Source organism: Gallinula chloropus, assembly GCF_964237585.1.
Source record: "Gallinula chloropus genome assembly, chromosome: 2".
Taxonomy (NCBI): domain Eukaryota; kingdom Metazoa; phylum Chordata; class Aves; order Gruiformes; family Rallidae; genus Gallinula; species Gallinula chloropus.
In genome coordinates this window covers 115,029,307-115,047,056 of record NC_140086.1, presented here as the reverse complement: position 1 = coordinate 115,047,056, position 17,750 = coordinate 115,029,307, and the positions used below count along the sequence as shown (strand labels likewise).

Genomic DNA, 17,750 nt, shown 5'->3' with positions numbered 1-17,750 from the left:
TGATTAAATGAGATTATCTAAAAGCTGCTTTGGTAAAATGGAGAAGAGATATTTCAAAGAAGGGCAGATTGTATCCATGACTTTTGTGAAGGCCACTCATAGCAGAAATGAATACCAGCAAACAATGTTTACCCCATCGACAGAGACATAGGCACGGTCATGGACTCCATTTAAAGGTGAAGACAGCTGCGTTGGCTCCGTACAGTTTTTTGGAAGCTTGGTTCTGTACAGTACAAACCCAAAATACTAAGAAAAGAAAAGACAGGGAAAAAAAAAAAAACCCAAACAGATTAATAAAACAAGTCATTCCGTAGCTTCCCCTCAGGTCACCAATCAGAAATATCCCACATTCCTGCCTACACCCTCGGAATAAACCTTAACTTTCATTCACTTCAGACAGCACCTATTAGAGATAGCAGCTTCAGATTAGACTTCACTTTGACCTTTAAGTAATGGGTGTAAATTCCACAGAGTTTCCATTTTAAAATGTTTCCTCAGAACATTTACGTAATTTTAGAAGATAAGGGTCTTCGCTATGAAGGTACTTCCTCAATAAAAGGGAAAGAAAAAAAAGCAGTTAATGACTGAAAATATTATTTCACTATTAAAATCACTGAAAAAAATAGCTGGAAAACACCTTCATAACCAAGTTTATAGAACTAACTTCAAAGTGCACTTATCACCCAGTGCCCATAAACTGACATACGCATCAAATCGATATTATCTATTTTAAAAAGTTACTTCATTTGTGTCAGGAACATTCTAGAATATTTTACTAAATTCTCCCTCAGGAAGGGAAAAAAAAAAGAAAAAAAGAAAAATAATTAAGAAAGAAAGATTTTATGAGAACAAATCCAACTAAGTGAAATACAAAGTAAGAACAAGTCAAAAATGCTTCGTCTCTTTCACTCAGTAGCCACAAAACCAGTTATCTTCAAGACTTGGATTAGATTATAACCATGGCAGGAAAAAGTGAGAGTAAAACCCTTGCCATTCTGCTATAATTACTGCATCACATTTGTAACAAGGTGCCCAGAAAAGAGGAGGAAGGGAAAGAAAAAAAAAATTAAACATGCTAGGAAGCTCGGCTGGCTGCCCTCTTCTCTCAGGAGCAGAGTACTAAGGGGCAGAGGGCCAGAAGACAAGAGAGAGACACTCATTATAAACTACCTACAGCCACAAAGTACTACCTGCAGCTTCTCTCACATCTCGGTATTACTGGCTTGGAAAGGAAAATCTGAGTTTTGAATCCATACTTGACTAATGCCATATCCCAGGTATCTGCTGAACTTGTTCCCCCTCTTCTCCCTCCCCCAGCTACTACCACCATCGCATTCTCTTCAAGTTTATCTGCAGGCAATTGGCAACCACGCTCCACTTTCTGCAAAAATTTGGCACATAAGCGATCAAGGAGCAGAACGGAACAACATAGTCCCCAGGCAGCAAGGGAAAGATCTTTCAGTGTGAGGGAAGATACAGAGAGCCACCAAAACCAACAGGTTAACTGATGCAGAAACTGACAGAGAGGGAACATACGGGAGAGTGGCAATCAGCAGAAGCCACAGAAAAACGTGGGGAAAGGTATTTTTCCTATCTCAAGCAGCGGGGTGAACGACCTCAATAGTGGGTTGAAACAACTCCAAGGGACTGCTCCCAAGGCCCATAGAAGTGTCAAGTAGATTGCATCCAATCTCCAGGTGCCTTGTCCCTAAGGGAAAGCAGTGTCTCTGCCACTGTGCTCACAGGAGGTGTAAAGGGGCAAATTAAAAACAAGAGGAAAATTGATAGTGAAGGAAATAATGGATTGAAACAGTCTATTAAGAACCTGAAAGTCAGTACTGCAGGGAGAAGAGAGGTAAAGGTGAAAACTTGGACAGCATATTGTCCTGGTTCTGGCCAGGACACTTTTGCATTTATGGAAAGAGGAACATATTGGGAGCAGAAGAGGTGCAGGGTAAAATACAGAAAGGTCTCCCAATGCAAAAATCTTGGACACCTTTGTATGACTATTACTTCTGTGATGAGATAATGTGTAAGACACTGGACACAGGAGGAGTCATACGACAGAAGGTTGTTCAAATAAACTTCACAAAATTACTTCAAAGTGCCTACTGAATGGAATCCTCACCTGCTTTATCTGAACAAATGTTAATGGGTAAGTGCTTCTCACTGGTCCAGCAGGTGACAGTTTGTCAAGAATTTCCACCACCGTTCCCACCTATAACGGAGAAAGCAGGTATGTATGAAGGCTGGTAAATCTCAAACCAAATGTAACAACTCACATATCCAGCCACCTCACTGCATCTGCCCAGAGAGCAATCTTCAGCCCCTGCATCACCCTTACAGACACATTAACACTATCATACGGTACAGAGAACTGATGAACCCTGAAAGAAACGTTACACGTGGAGCAACGTTTTAAAAATCAAGATGTTCTAAATTTTCTGTGCTTTCATAAAACCAAAAGTGACCCGTTATTAGCTAATGAGAGCTAACCCAGGAGTTTCTTACGAAAGTTGCATAACCAACCACAACTGGTTTGAACAATTAAGACAGGACAACTGCATTATCTAAATTTTGCTACCAATTTCCAGTGAGTTACACTGCAATCATTTTAGGCTAAGTAAGGATGCAACTTGCTCCCATCAAGAGCTATCCAAAATTAATTTACCCTATTTAAAGTGACTTTTAGAAACCCTAAGGTTGTAATTCAGTGTCACATTTAAGTAGCTGGACTGATTTTAGTGAGACTGGGAGCAAGGTTTAGGCTAGTTACATGCCTAAGTACCTTGCTGAATAAGGTTTTACATGTGTATAATTAAATTACCTTTTGTTACCATCTGCAATTTCTTTCTGTGATGATATACTCATCTCCAACTCTTTCTCAAAGTCTGCTATCAATTTTATGTTAGTCAAGATGCACACAATATGCTGTGTCAAAAGTAATCAATTGTATTTTGTATTTTTCATGCAAGTTATCAGTGTTCCATCAAAAGTATTGCCGCTATTCAGTGGTAATTACATATCAGACAGTCAAAATATTTCTCAAATGCAAATTTAATTTCAAATGCTTGAGAAAAAAAAAACAGTAAAAACCAGGCATTTAAAAACATGGAAAGTACTGAATTTTTGCAGAGCATACATGAAATTCAAAAACACTGCAATTATATATTAAAATGGATAGGACTGTGCAAAATCCTATATGCAGTAGAAGTCAGCCTGAACCACTTATGTACATGCAATTATTTTTTCAGTATAGTACCAGTACGGGCTGGGATAGAATTGAATTTCTTCATAGCAACCTTATGGGGCTGTGTTTTGGAATCGTGCTGAAAACAGTGTTGATAGTTCAGGGATGTTTTTGTTATTGCTGAGCAGTGCTCACACAGCATCAAGGACTTTTGCGTTTCTCACGCCACCCTGTCAGCAAGTGGGCTGGGGGTGCACAAGATGTTGGGAGGGAATGCAGTCAGGACAGCTGACCCCAACTGACCAAAGGGACATCCTATATCATACAATGTTGTGCTGAGCAATAAAAGCTGAGGGGGAAAGGGAGGAAGGAGAGGAAACCCATTCAAAGTTATGGTGTTTGCCTCGCCAAGTAACCGTTACACGTGATGGAGCCCTGCGTTCCCAGGGATGGTTGAACACCTGCCTGCTGCTAAATAGTAGCAAATAACTTCCTTTGTTTGCTCTAGTTGTGCATACAGTTTTTACTTGACTTGTTAAACTGTCTTCGTATCAACCCACAAGTTTTCACGCTTCTCCCCTTCTCGTTCTCTCCCCTGTTCCACTGTGTGACTCTGAGCAAGGGGCTATGTGGGGCTTCGCTGCCAGCTGGGGGTAAACCATGACAAGCAGGTAGGCATAGATATAAATGGACTTTTGAAATGAGTTTCAACTCTTCAGATAGGAACAAGAAAGCAAAAGGAGGCCATTAGCTGTACAAATGGTAACACCATCATGAGCTGGAGATTGGGTCACCCTTATTAGTCCAGAGGTAAGCATGTTCACTCTGGTAAGAAGGATGCCAATCAAATCATGCCTTGCAAAATTTTGAATAAAGTAGTTTGCTCTTACATTTTCAGTTTAAGCATTATACCTAAAATAACAAGTCAGCTTTTGTGGAGTAAAATTCCCCAAATGCTCTGGGCTGTGCACATGCTCCATTCCTTACCCTGTGCTCCTCCAAGGGAGCCAGTGATGCTAAAGCTATACGCAACTGCGAGCGGGCCACAGGACAGACCGAACTGCTGGATCTTGTACAACAGCTGTGAAGCAAGAGATGAGTATCTTTGCACAGACACTGACAGAGTTGATTCACAGAACTAAACAGCAGTCCTCCAAGCATTAACAGCCTTGGCCCCAGGTGAAATTAGAAATTAACGTAGGCAGTATTAAGATGCTCAGAGTCACTTGAGTGAGCTACTAACCAGCAAGAAGTGCTGCTTTCCATCTTGCTGAACCAAGTATTAGCAGCTTGCACATGTGCCTGTTTGACCTTCTTTTAAGTTCCTGCTGCCAAGGAGGCTTCTGTTCTGTATACAGGTCAGTGGCACAGGATTCACTTACAGACTGGTCTGGTAGAAGCTTATTTCTTTGTAACTACAAATTGATTCTTTTTGTTAAACTTTTCCCTCTTTTGTACTGTGTGTACAAAAACCAGCCCAAAACAAGATCTGCTTTTGCTGCAAGCTCCTGTTGCCTGCTTCTTAGTACTTAGCGGACAATCAGTATGACAACAGAAACTTAACAGTAAATTTTAAAGTTACAAATGCTGTCAAGGATTTTAAAAATTCAACCTGTAAAACAACAGATGGCTACTAATAAAATATTGCAATAGGTTTGGGTTTTTTTTTTCCCCTTCAGAGCAAGGTCTTAAAAACCAAAAGGTAGAGATGAAACATGAAAAAAAAAAAAAAAACAAACCAAAAAAGCATAGCTTCAACAGAAATTATATCAACTACTGGTAGCATCCTGTCTGCTTAACCCCTTTTTACCCCAAAATCATATCAGTGTTACCTGCTATTGCTTGAGCTTTCCACGTCTCAAGAACTGACTACAACTCCAGAACATAAAAATCTGCAGGCTGTAGTACTGGAATAGACACTTTTTTGTGACCACATGGTCCTCAGGGCTCTCCAAGTAGTGACCAGAGACTATGAGCTACTCACAAGCCTGTGTAGCCGCATTGTAGGCACTGAGACTCATTCACTTCTCTCTGGTAAAGATGCTCTCCACATTCTGGGTCTTAAACTCCTAAACTCTGTCATCTTGCTTACATTTCTTGAGCCCATCTTTTGCTGTTCAACCTTTGCCTGCCCTCATTCCTCATCTTCAACACTTCTTTTGCACCTGTGCAGGAAGAATTTTTCCTCATTGCCTGCTTTTCTGCTCTTCTGCAGCAATGCCAGCATCCCCAGCATCTTTGAATAAATTTCCTTCCAACCCCCCCAGAGAATTCTTTAAAATAATTCAATAACTCAAAACGAAAAACTGCCTGAACTGGGAACGGCAGGGACTTTTTTCAAAGTTATTTTTTATTTCTTTTCCCTCCCCAACTAGCCTGGGTTCCCTGATTATTTTCATCTGGGGCAGCCTATTTGCAAATCTCCAAAAACCAGCACTGCTAAGGCCAAAGATCCCTTTTCCTCAAGTTCAGGTCCCGAATGGCTCATCAGGTACTTAAGGACCAAATTGTCACAGAATATCTTGGGGGGGGGGGGGGGGGGGGGGGGGAAGAAAGAAGTGCCTGCTCTGGTAGCATATACCTCTGAAGTACACCAGACGACTCTTGAAAATACTCTACAGAAATGTCAAGGGAGTTGGTTCACTGCAGTAGATTCAAAGCTCTGCATAGTGGATAGACTGGTGGACCTCGGCTGCACGGTGAAGCAGCACAGTACCTGCTTTATCACTGACACTACAAATGATACAGCTGGAAGCTTACTATTACCAGAGTTCAGTCTTAGCATTTAAAATATTCCCTCTCTGATATTCACACAATTATATTCAGGCTTTGCCCTGGACCTGGTCCCAGCAAGGTCTAAAATGCATGAGAAGGTTGGGAGGACAGCTTTGGCCTGGAGGGTTTCTCCCAAAAAACAACTCTGAAGACTTTCAGTGCAGATGTAACAGGCAACAACAGGAACATTATCACACCTGGCAGTTTAGACATGCCATCTGGATTCCTACAACTGCTGGGTGGAGAGTAAAACATCTCCCCTTGTAAAATCCACACCCGTGGAAGATGAGAAGGTGCAGGAACAGAGCTCCTAATATGATGGCCAGGTCCAAGCTATAATATTTGAGCAAGTTCAGCCATCTAACTCCTCTGTAAGACAGGTGTCTGGGCCAGCCTCCCTACAGCATTCATTTATTGCAGGCATGAAAGTTCATCTTTCTAGTGAAATTGGACAGCCCTATCGGAGAGCCATAGACAATGAGAAGATGGGACAGTCAAAACCTGGTTGCTAGACTCCTATACCAGCAGCCTACAACAGCAGCAGTAATAATGGGTGTACTGACGATGGTATATAATTAGTCACTACCAGATATAAGCCAGTTCAGCAAAACCTCACATGGCAACCCCTGCTGTAAAAGGTCTGAAGACAGTCAAAGGTTGGTGAGCGCACTATGTTTGCTTCAGCTTCACCGGTGAGCTTTTTACTAAAAGTATATCTGCCCACCACTTGAGTGGGATGACTTGAACACACCTGCAAAGTCTTATCACCACCAAATTTAGCAACATTTCATCTGCAGTGCATAACAGATCAGATACGCTGCTGATTGGAAAGATAGCTGCCAAATTAAAAGTACAAATTAGAAAATCAAAGCATTATGAATTACAGCACCCAGCATACTAACTGCAGTAATCCTCCACTTCAAAACAATTTGTTTGTGTCCAGTAGAAGGAATATAGTGGAAGAGACAACAGGTATGAGCTGGGCTATTCCCCTTCTCCCCCCACTTAAAGCACCCTCCACACTTGCTGCAGGAACCTAGTTCTTAAATTGGATTTCACAGAGAATTGTCACTGGTCCAAAAATGATTGTGCGATGGACAAACCTCAGTTACTCACCTGCTGACCATTTAAACCACTGTTGTCAGACAGGATATAGCAGGACTGAGTTCTGCATGCTAGGTTCTGCATGCTTTTCACTTGGCAGGAAACATTTAATTTCTCTCATCAGCTACAGATTTTCACAAATCTTGTAAGAAACTTTTATCACTAACACTTTCAAATTAAGTGAAAAGTGCCATATAAAAAATTTAAATACTAAGATGTATTTAAAAAAATATGTGTATCCTACCTGCAGCTTCTACTTCAGGGACATCACTAGCTACAAAAACCACTCTTTGCTCATAGCTCTCATGCTAGCATTCCCCCAGTTACAATACTCATATGTGAGTTACCTTAGACAACTATGACTCTGTTGTGTTAGTAATGCAAAACAGAAATGAATGTAAAACTTCAGGCACACGCTGCATATTGTAAAAATCATCTTTCTTTTTATATCCAGAGAACATGTTTTCTCATTTTCCACCATGAGTCCTAATTCCCAAGCTGTGCTCCCTCTTTCCTGAAAGTGTTTTCAAGGGTTTCCTCTTTATTTTTTATATCTAGACATCATTCCCACATAATCATTTTTTTGCAAAAAGCAAACATACAGCATTTTGGAAAGATACACAGCTTATTAGAGACGTAAATTTACCTTCTGCAAGCGAACCTTCCCATATGCAAGTTTTGGTGTTGTTGGAGGGATAAGACCATCTGGTAACTCCTTATACTAGAAAAGGAAGGAGAAGAAAAAAAAACAAACAACACACCACCACACAACACTTACATACATGCTTTAACTGATTTCACACCTACCATTTCACAAGTCACAAAAGTAGAACTTCAGCTAAAAGCAGATAACACCACTGCACTAAAGGGTTACAGTTGCACCTAGTCTAATATGAAGGTGTTGGGTTATTGCCGGGTGGGTTTGAGGTTTTTTTTTCAAGTCTGACCTGATCACATACGATAAACGATTTTTAATAGCTATTCGAGGTAACAGTAAAAAGCATAGCAAACAAACGAGCTGACAAAGAAACAAACAGTGCCCTCCTGTGGCTAGAGCTTGCCTTACTGCCTTCAACAACCCTCCCACAGTCAGGTCCCCAGTCCCTGGGAGCTTGAGTTCACCTGTCCACGTCTGTAGGGTAGTATTTCTACCTGATCTTTCTTTACCAGCACTTGGGGAATCATTAGCCTCCTGTACCTTTCCTTTCAGTGTCACTATACTCCACCACCATCACCAATTGCTAATCCTTTTCTGCCTGGTCTGGTTTCTTAGAGAAACAGGACTTGAGACTACAACCCCCTCCACAGCTCCATTAAGTCTTTTGAAGTCCCAATTGTCCCTAGAAAACTGACCAACGAATCACAGGGAAACAAGATAAGGCAACACTGACTGCTGGGCTATTCTGGTTTACTTCTTGACCTGTATCTCTAGGAAGAGCCACCCAAGCTCAGCAGAGAGAAGGGGCTGAGGATATTCACCACTTTTTTGACACCTTTGCGTGGCAAGTCACAGAATCACAGAACAGCAGTGGTTGGAAGGGACCTCTGGATATCATCCAGTCCAACACCCTGCTAGAGCAGGATCACCTAGAGCAGCTTGCCCAGGATCACATCCAGGCGGGTTTTGAGTATCTCCAGAGACACCACAAACTCTCTGGGCAGTCTGTTCCAGTGCTCTGTCACACTCCAAGTGAAGATGTTTTTCCTTCTATTCAGATGGAACTTCCCACATTCCAGCTTGTGTCTGTTGCCATTTGTCATGTCACTGCAGCTCCTAGCTGTGTTTATTAATAATTTTGGTGAGAGGCTGAAAGGGCACTTTTCTCAAGAGATGTTAATTTGATTTAATCATGAAAGTTTTAGCACAAGGCATGAGTTGCTGAGCAAATCATCACTTATACATGGTATACCCAGCATAAAACTCATGCTTAAAAGCTCACTTCTGCACCAAGACAAAGTGGGGTTTGTTTAGTTGGTTTTGGGGTTTTTTTCTTCAACAGAACACAGCAATGCAATTCCAAATGACCTCGTGTCAAATCTTAATTAGGGACTGATGATACATCTTTTCTGTAACAAGTTCATCTCTTCTTTGTATTTCAAAATAATCAAGTTACTCGAGCTTAAAGAAGAACTATATTCACCTAAAATAAGTCAAATGTAGGAAATTTCCCAAGTAGTAAAAAAACCAGAATGCTTTCAACAACTGAAAGAAGCTGTAAACTGAAGCCCTTTATTACATTTATTAACAGAGGGAAACAGAAAAGGATGATTGGGACATAACAACCCCGTGCTGAGCTACTGGCTTGGGGAAGAGCAGTTGGAAAGCCGCCTGGTAAAGGATCTGGGGGTACTGGTTGACTGCCAACTGAATATGAGCCAGCAGTGTGCCCAGGTGGCCAGGAAAGCCAACAGCATCCTGGCTTGTATCAGAAACAGTGTGGCCAGTAGGTCCAGGGAAGTGATTGTGTCCCTGTACTCAGCATTGGTGAGGCTGCATCTCAAGTACTGTGTTCAGTTTTGGGCCCCTCACTACAAGAAAGACATCCAGGCCCTGGAGTGCATCCAGAGAAGAACAACCAGGCTAGTGAAGGGGCTGGAGAACAAACCTTACAAGGAGTGGCTGAGGGAACTGGTATTGTTAAACCTGGAGAAGAGGAGGCTGAGGGGAGACCTTATCACTGCCTACAATTATCTGAAAGAAGGTTGTAGAGGGGTGGGAGATGGTCTCTTCAGCCAAGCGACAGGTGATAGGACAAGGGGAATGGGCTCAAGCTGTGCCAGGGCAGGTTCAGATTAGACATTAGGATAAAGTTCTTCATGGAAGGGGTTATTGGCCACTGGAACAGGCTGCCCAGGGAGGTGGTTGAGTCACCATCCTTGGACGTATTTAAAAAGGGGATAGATGAGGTGCTTAGGGATGTGGTTTAGTGGAGGACGGGTATGGTTGGACTTGATGATCGCAAAGGTCTTTTCCAACCTTGTGATTCTGTGCTTCTGTAAAGCATTAGCCTTGTAACACAGCTAATGTTGATTGTGGTCCTTAGTTAGAGGCAACTTAATTTTCTTTCATCACCTCACCTCAAAGTGTAACTGAATAGATAGACTGTTTTGAACCCACAGCAGAGGCAGGAAAACTTCACTGAGATCCTATGGATATGGAGCAAACAAACCACATGAAAACAAAAAGCTGTACTGTGACCCCAACACACCTTAGGTTATACTTGATACCCCAGATCTTATCAAGGCTGTCTCAGAGCACTAGAACACTGCTTACATTTCAGATAGCAACCCTGCCTTGAAGAAAACAACTCAAAAACAGGAAGTTTGGGAATTTCTCTGGTGAGAAAAGCTGTATCAAGACAGGAGGTTCTCCTTGAAAGGCTATCAAAAATATCCCCTCAATAGAAAGCTTAGGGGTAATGGAGAAAATTAATAAAATGATCCACAGCAGGCCTTCTACAGGTGGATATAAAGTGGTCAACCCCAGGGAAATGTAATACACTTTTGGGAGACGTACTCCTATAAAAAAAATGTCTTCTAGAGAATAGGAATGTTGTTGGCATGCAACAAGACAGTGAGTATATACCTGAGCCCATGGAACCTGCTTTTAAGCCTCATCTGAGCAGCCTCCAATGCAAGTCTACTCAAAAATCCAGGTTCCATCTTTCAATTCAATCTCCAGCTTGTAGACATACTGCACGTTCCTACAGCAAAGGCAGTAGTGCCCACCTGCTAGCTACAGTCTGTGGCATTACTAAGACAAGACATTTTTATTTGGATAAGCACGTTCCTTCTCAGAGGCCTAAAGCCACAGCATGAAGCTTGGGATACAGCCAGCCATAGCACTAAGCTACAGTGCATATCAGCCAACATCAAGTGATGAGCCTGGACGACAGATGCTGCAAGGGAAAAGCTCTGTTCAAGCCTCCTCCATCTCTAGTCTTTCCCACTTTCCTCTCTGCTCCCCCTGTGCCAGCACTGGCTCTCATCTGACTGAGTCAGCCCATTTGGCTTAGAGAACTTGAGCTGAAAGAAACAAACGCAGCAAAAAAGCAGAGCTGAATCATATCAGTGTCAGACCTCCACCTCTATCCCCAGCTCTGAAAGGAAGGAGGCAGCCATCAGGACAGAGAGGTGCAAGACATTTCTTTCTCTTTTTGTACCAACAAGCAGTTAGGTTGGCCCTATCGCCTTGTTCTACTTCCCTTACCTGCAGAAAATAACAATTTCAGAAGTGACATATCAACACAAGAGGAAGGGAGTTTGCAGAGAACTTTGTTTTTCAAAGAACCATTCTAATCATGTCCTAGGGACACTTACCATACCAATGACTTCCCTCAAGACAAAATATTTTTCTGTCAGATCCCCCGCTTCACTCAGTGGAGCATCATAGTCATAACTAGTGGGCTGTGGCATGTAGGGCATATTAGCACCTAAGGGAGGGGGGGAAAAAAGAGCAAGAGAACAGTGAGAAAGTTGTTTTGTTTTTTCCATAGGTGCATACAGAAACTTTTCCTGATGGAGGAAATCATTCTTCTGAGCTCACAGTGCCCTGTTACACCTTCTTCGGTGACACTCTGAAGAGAAACAAATTTCTGTGGGTTTCAACTGTTTCACAGGACTGAGTGAATCAAAAGTAGCCTTTGCAAAGATAAATACAATGTGAGTTTACATTGTAGTTTTGCGTGGTGGGGAGCTGCCAGGGTGGCTTCTGCAAGAAGCAGCCAGAAGCTCTCTGCAGGCCCCACAGAGCAAACACCAGCTGGCTCGAGGCCAGAGTCACTATTGGCCACTTGTGATGGTCACAGCACCTCTGGGAATCACATTTAAGAAGGAAAAAACACTAGCAGCTACTTTTTGCCACCAGAGAAGGGAGTGAGAAGGTGTAAGAAATGGCACAGGCACCAAGGTCAGTGAAGGAGGGGGAGATGAGGTGCCAGAGAGATTCCCCTACAGCCCATGGAGAAGACCATGGTGAAGCAGACTGTGCCCTTGCAGTCCATGAATGATGACAAGGAGTTGTGATCCCATCTACAGCCCATGGAGGACCCCACACCGTAGTGGGTGGAGATACCAGAAGGACACTATGACCCCACAGGAAGTCTGCATTGGAGCAAGGTCCTGGCAACAAAACCTGCAGCCTGGAGAGACCAACTGGTGCCACAGCAGGTTTGCTGAGGGGATTTGTGACTCCATGGAGGAGACTAGGCTGGAGTAGTCTGGGCCTGAAGGTTGGCACCCGATGGAAGGGAGCCATGCTGAGGCAATTGGTGAGGAGCTGACACACCCTGATAGAAAGGACTCGTGGAGAGGTTTGTGGAGGACTGTCTCCCATGGGTGGGACCCCACACTGCAGCAGGAGAAGGGTGTGAGGAATGGTCCCCCCAGCTAACAAAGTAAACCGCTTCTGAGGAACTGACAGAAACCCATTCCCTGCCCCTCCCCCTGCCACAATGCAGGGGGGGAAGAGGGAGCAAAATCAGGACTAAAGCAAAGTGCTAAGAAGGAAGGGGTGCAGGGAGATGGAGGCATTTTAAGATCTGGAGAAGGAAAACCACTAGTGAGGAACTCACTGAAACCCCCATTCCCGCAGTCCCTGTCCCTCCCTGTGCCACAATGGGGGGAAGAAGGGAGAGAAATCATGACTAAAGTCAAGTCTGCTAAGAAGGGAAGGGTGGGGGGAGGTGCTTTAAGATCTGGCCACACTTCTCATTGCCCGACTCTGGTGTCACTGGGTGTGCAGGGCAGTGTCATAAATTAAGAGAGTTTTCTATCCTTTACTCTGTGCTGAGTCTGTTTTGCCCATGACACTGATTGCAGAATGATCTCTTCCTGTCCTTATCTCAACTCCTAAGCCTCTCAATATATATTTTCTCCCTAGTCCAGCTGACAAGGGGAGTGATAGAGTGGCTTTGGTGGGTGTCGTGTCTCCAGCCAGGGTCAAACCACCACAGTTTAGTGCAACACACTGGAAATAGAGAACAACTAGTGCAGTCATCTTTTGTGAAGTGAAAGCAGGCACACCTTATACTTTCACAGAATACATCACTACCTGACTCAAACAGCTCCCCTACATAGTATAATTTAAAGAATTTCTTACCATTCCAATAGGCGAAGTTAGTCCCACCTATAAACATGTACCTAAAAAGGAAAAAGTCATCCACTTAAATCAGGTTTTGCTGAACTGGGAAAAATAAATTCCCCCAGAATTAACCTCTACTGAACACACACTTACAGGTTAACGTTAGCACCACGTGCCAGGATTTCATTTAGTGTTTTAGCTATAGTTTGTGCAGGCACAACAGAGTGACGGTGCCCCCAGTGATCCAACCATCCAGTATAAAACTCAGAATTAACCTGAAAGGAGGAAGGGCAAAAGAGGAAGGGAAAACATGAAGAGGGAACAAGAACAGAATGCAATATAATTTAAGGTTACTGACTGTCAGAGGGAAGGAAGAGAGGCACCTTGCCTCATTTGTGCCATTTTTAAACTACCATAATTACAGCAAAGTATACACACTAAGTCAGTCCTTTTCAGCAGATTATGGGTCAAAGAAATTAAGGGATTGTTTCCATTTTATAGGGACACTTTGAAAACAATTGCTCAAGTAGCAAAGAGCATGGGTTTCCTTGGAACTTGTCCACACGAACATGTTTCAGATGCTTAACATTCAAACCAACGATGAATCAATGCAATCTCTGCAGAATAGCATATACAAACTAGATGCAATGGAAAACAAATCTTTCAAATACTCAAACTGCATTCTAACCAATTTCACAGTGGAGAGAGAATCTTGTTCCCTCGATTGAACTTTATTAAAACAGCTTCCAGAGATCTCACATCCTATCATATCTTTTGTAAAACTTAAAGGGTAGCTCAAAACAGGAAGCCCTTTGAATATTAAACTTCCACCTACCCACATACTTAAGTCAGTCGTCTAATCATACGTACTGTTTCCGCTGCTTTGTAAACATGTCTCTTTAGCAAGGAAAAAGTACTGAAACAAAAGCAATACCTTTTGGGACTAAAATACTATTTGCAGAGCAGCCGTTAATGAGTATTTGACCAACACAGAAGTTCCTCTATTCAGTTTTTCTGACGTGAAAATTCTGTCTTCATAAACATGACCCTCACCCTGTCCAACTCACTATTGTCACCTTTGCTCTTATTTGCCACGGCAAGATTAGGAATGATACAAGAAGTTTAAGCAAAATGACATACCAAAGGGCCCGCAGGTTCACTGCCCCTTTGGGCTAAGAATGCTGCTGTGACATTGCCACCTATAAGCAGATAGAAATAAAATTGAGTTGCTACACTCATGACTTGTGGAGTTTCTTTCTCTGAAGGCATTCAAAACCCACCCAGATGCATTCCTGTGTGACCTAATTTAGGTGATCCTGCTCGGGCAGGGGGGTTGGATTAGATCTTATGAGGTCCCTTCCAACCTTGATCATTCTGTGACTTCTTTCAGTCCTTCATTTTACTGAAACAGGTGTCTTACCTCCCTTCCAATATCTAGCAAAAACCCAGACAAAAAAAGTAACTTCAGGAAGCAGGAATGGATTGCAGTGTTTAAGTTGGGGAACTTACTTAAAATACATACATACATGTATTCCTGCATGCAGGTATGTCTTTGCTTTTGAGATGTACTTTTTGAAAACCCAGCTTTTGCCAGGAACAACAACCTGGCAGCAAGAAGTCTGAGAAATGTCAAAATTGCTACTTGATGATAGTAATAGTAAAATTTAATAGTAAAAGTACAGACCTGGGGTTGCCGTACCAAGACTACAGCGAAGAAGAGAAGCCAGGCAATATGCTATTTTTTAGGAGATACACACTATGAACAGTGTAAATTGTTTATTCATTATTTCATCATGTGAGGAAGTGATTATGACTCTCTAACTGGGTGCTGTATGTTTAAGAGTACACCAAATATACATAAATGCTAGGGAGTTGGACTTGATGATCCTTGTGGGTTCCTTCCAACTTGAGATATTCTATGATTGTATTACCCCTTTTAAACAAAACAAACAGGTTTGTCAAGCAGTCAGGTCAGTCTGTCTTGCCACAAACACACACAGCAGATTTTTTTGGTAACAAACCATGGTCTCCAACCTGGGGCAAAATCCACTGTTGCATAAAGGCCCTGAAGAGCTCCACATCTCAAGTGAAACTGGCTTGCACCATCAGTTGTGAACAGCACCACCTCATCCCCAAGGTGCTGGCGGAAGAGCTTCAGAAGGGAACGCAGGTAGTCATAGTCGCAAGCAAAGTAGCTTCCATACTCATTTTCTACCTGCACAGCAAAAGTAAGTTAGTTAGAAAAGCTTCTTACAAAACCACCCTCCACATAAAAATCTCTGCCCTGGGCTACTTAGCAACAGCAATCAAAACAGTCTTTATTAAAAAAAATGAAGACCTATAACCCACTTTCCAAGCAGAACAATTAAACCATAGAACTTGTTGAGACATGATCAAAACTGCAACTATATTTTACTTCCAGAACAGCTTTCAAGCTCCAAATCCGACACCAGGCACTCTTTCTGCCAAGGAATAGCTTTCTCCAATGCCTTTGCTCAATGGACAGAATACACTGATCAAAAACAATGATGTTGGGCACATAATGAAAAAGGTCTCCTATCCCATCCTGTGCCAACCAGGGAGTTAAAAAAAATTAAAAATAATTCAAAGCAAAGCTTTTCTTATGGTCAAATACTGAGAATATAAAACAATTCACCACTGCACATCTAGAAGGAGTTTAAGACCAAAGCTACTCGCCATAAACACACAACACTGGGTCCTGAGACATGCACAGTTTACATTAGGTGCTAAGATCTAAATAGCCTAAATTTTGAGGCCACTTTGATCACAAGTTTCAGGCTTACTTCATACTGGTTTGGCTTCTACCTGCAGGTGTACTTATTCACTGATTTTCTGTCAGAGGGTTTCAGGGAACTGTAATGTATTGTGGCATTATATGAAACTCAGATGAAAAAAGCTCCACTGGTTTTATCTGTTGCTTTCTACTGTTGTGGGAAGCAACTTTGATGGAGCAGGCAAGTGCTCTCTGAATTCTGGAAACAGTGTATTTGGTTCTTTAGGACAAAGGATTTCATCAGAATCTTTCAGCTACTGAAACTGCGACACCTGTGACATTACCATTCAACACCCACTGAGTATCTGCAATAGCAATGTAAGCACCCAGGCTGCTCGGGTTCACCTGATTTTCAGGATGTTACCTGCACCATGATGATTGGACCTCCATTTTGATAGAGGTGAGGCCTCATCTTTGGCAAAAGGACACCCATCCATCTCTCTACTGCTGCCAGGTAATCTGTGATACACAAAGTAGAAGTGTTCCACAACTTTTCTGCTCTTTTCTAGTTTTCGTTATAAATCATAAATGGGTTGTGCCTACCTACTCTTCTAAATATGTAGAGTACAACAGAACAGCATTTAACGAAGTGATGTGCTCTTTTATTTGTTCATAAATGTCAGTTTACGGTACAGTTTGCTAAAAAATAAAGTATTTAAATACTGATGAACTTTGACTATCACCAGAAATCACTTCAATGTGTCTCACACAGGTTCTTCTAATACATTTCAACAGGAAAAGAAATTTGAATGTTGCTATGGGCACTATTTTTAAAAATAGACAATTTATCCCACAGAGCAAAACTGAAGTCAGTTGTCCCCTGTAACTAGTTCTGGAATTATATGCACACTGACCAGCCAGGAAAGCCCCCTGCAAAGAGCGGCTGGTTGGCCACTGCAAAGCCCCTCACAGCTAAGAGTAACCTGTTTTTTCTTCAGTGGTGTGACACTGATTTCTCTTATGGCACCAATTTTCATGAAACTCATCAATAGCTTGGAAACCTTCTACCCTACTTTGTTCATTCTACATACTTCTTGAACACACACTTCTTATTAAAAGTACTGCAGATTTTACCCACAAAATAACTTAAGCCGAAATATGAATTATCTAGTCACCTTGCTGCTAAAGTATATTTTTCTAGTCCTTTTTGATGCTTCTACCTGAATCTGAAGACCTGAGAACGATAGATTCCTTCTCCAACAGCCACGCAGGAAGGCCTCCCTGGAAAAAGAAAGGGAATCACTTCAGTGACAACGTTTAGGAAACTTAAGAAAAACTCAAGTCCTTTATCAAAAGCACTGATAAAATTTACTGAGATCAGATGATTGATTTTCTACAAGTAATAATGCCCATGAAAAAACCAAACACAAAGTCAGCTTGCGTTGCAAGAAGTCGCTTAGGATGCATGGTTAATATGCTAAACCAAGTCTTGTCCAAAGATACACCAGGCACGTTTGCCTACTCCAAGACAGAATTTTTTTCCATTAATTTACCCTAGAAATAAGATAACTCTTAAAAAAGGCTGTACCATGTCCCATTCTGCACAGATGTAAGGTCCAGCTCTCAGGATAACCAGCAGCCCTGTGTCGTTAGCAAGCTGCAGGAAATACTCTAGATCTTTGTCGCCAGAAAAATCATACACGCCCAACTGGGGTTCGTGGTAGTTCCACGGCACATACCTATGAAAAGAGAAGGTCACCCATTAAGGAACAGAGACAAAACCAGAATTCCAGTTAACAACTGTTTGCAGTACACACCCCAGAGATCTCTTCAGATTAGTAAAAGCCAAAAGTACCTCAAGCACT

The 17,750-nt window shown here is 42.2% G+C and overlaps 1 protein-coding gene across 1 annotated transcript in view; it reads right to left on the bottom strand.

Annotated features, from left to right (window-relative positions):
- The window catches only part of GLB1 (galactosidase beta 1), a gene marked incomplete at its 5' end in the record, with an annotated part of 48,713 nt that overhangs the window by 12,002 nt on the left and 18,961 nt on the right, over positions 1-17,750 (bottom strand). The window contains 11 exons of the mRNA XM_084260648.1: positions 133-246; positions 2,129-2,218; positions 7,716-7,790; positions 11,390-11,502; positions 13,170-13,210; positions 13,305-13,426; positions 14,292-14,350; positions 15,186-15,366; positions 16,310-16,404; positions 17,106-17,166; positions 17,474-17,624. Coding sequence (XP_084116774.1) covers positions 133-246; positions 2,129-2,218; positions 7,716-7,790; positions 11,390-11,502; positions 13,170-13,210; positions 13,305-13,426; positions 14,292-14,350; positions 15,186-15,366; positions 16,310-16,404; positions 17,106-17,166; positions 17,474-17,624 — 1,102 coding nt within the window. The remainder of the gene's footprint in view (positions 1-132; positions 247-2,128; positions 2,219-7,715; positions 7,791-11,389; positions 11,503-13,169; positions 13,211-13,304; positions 13,427-14,291; positions 14,351-15,185; positions 15,367-16,309; positions 16,405-17,105; positions 17,167-17,473; positions 17,625-17,750) is intronic.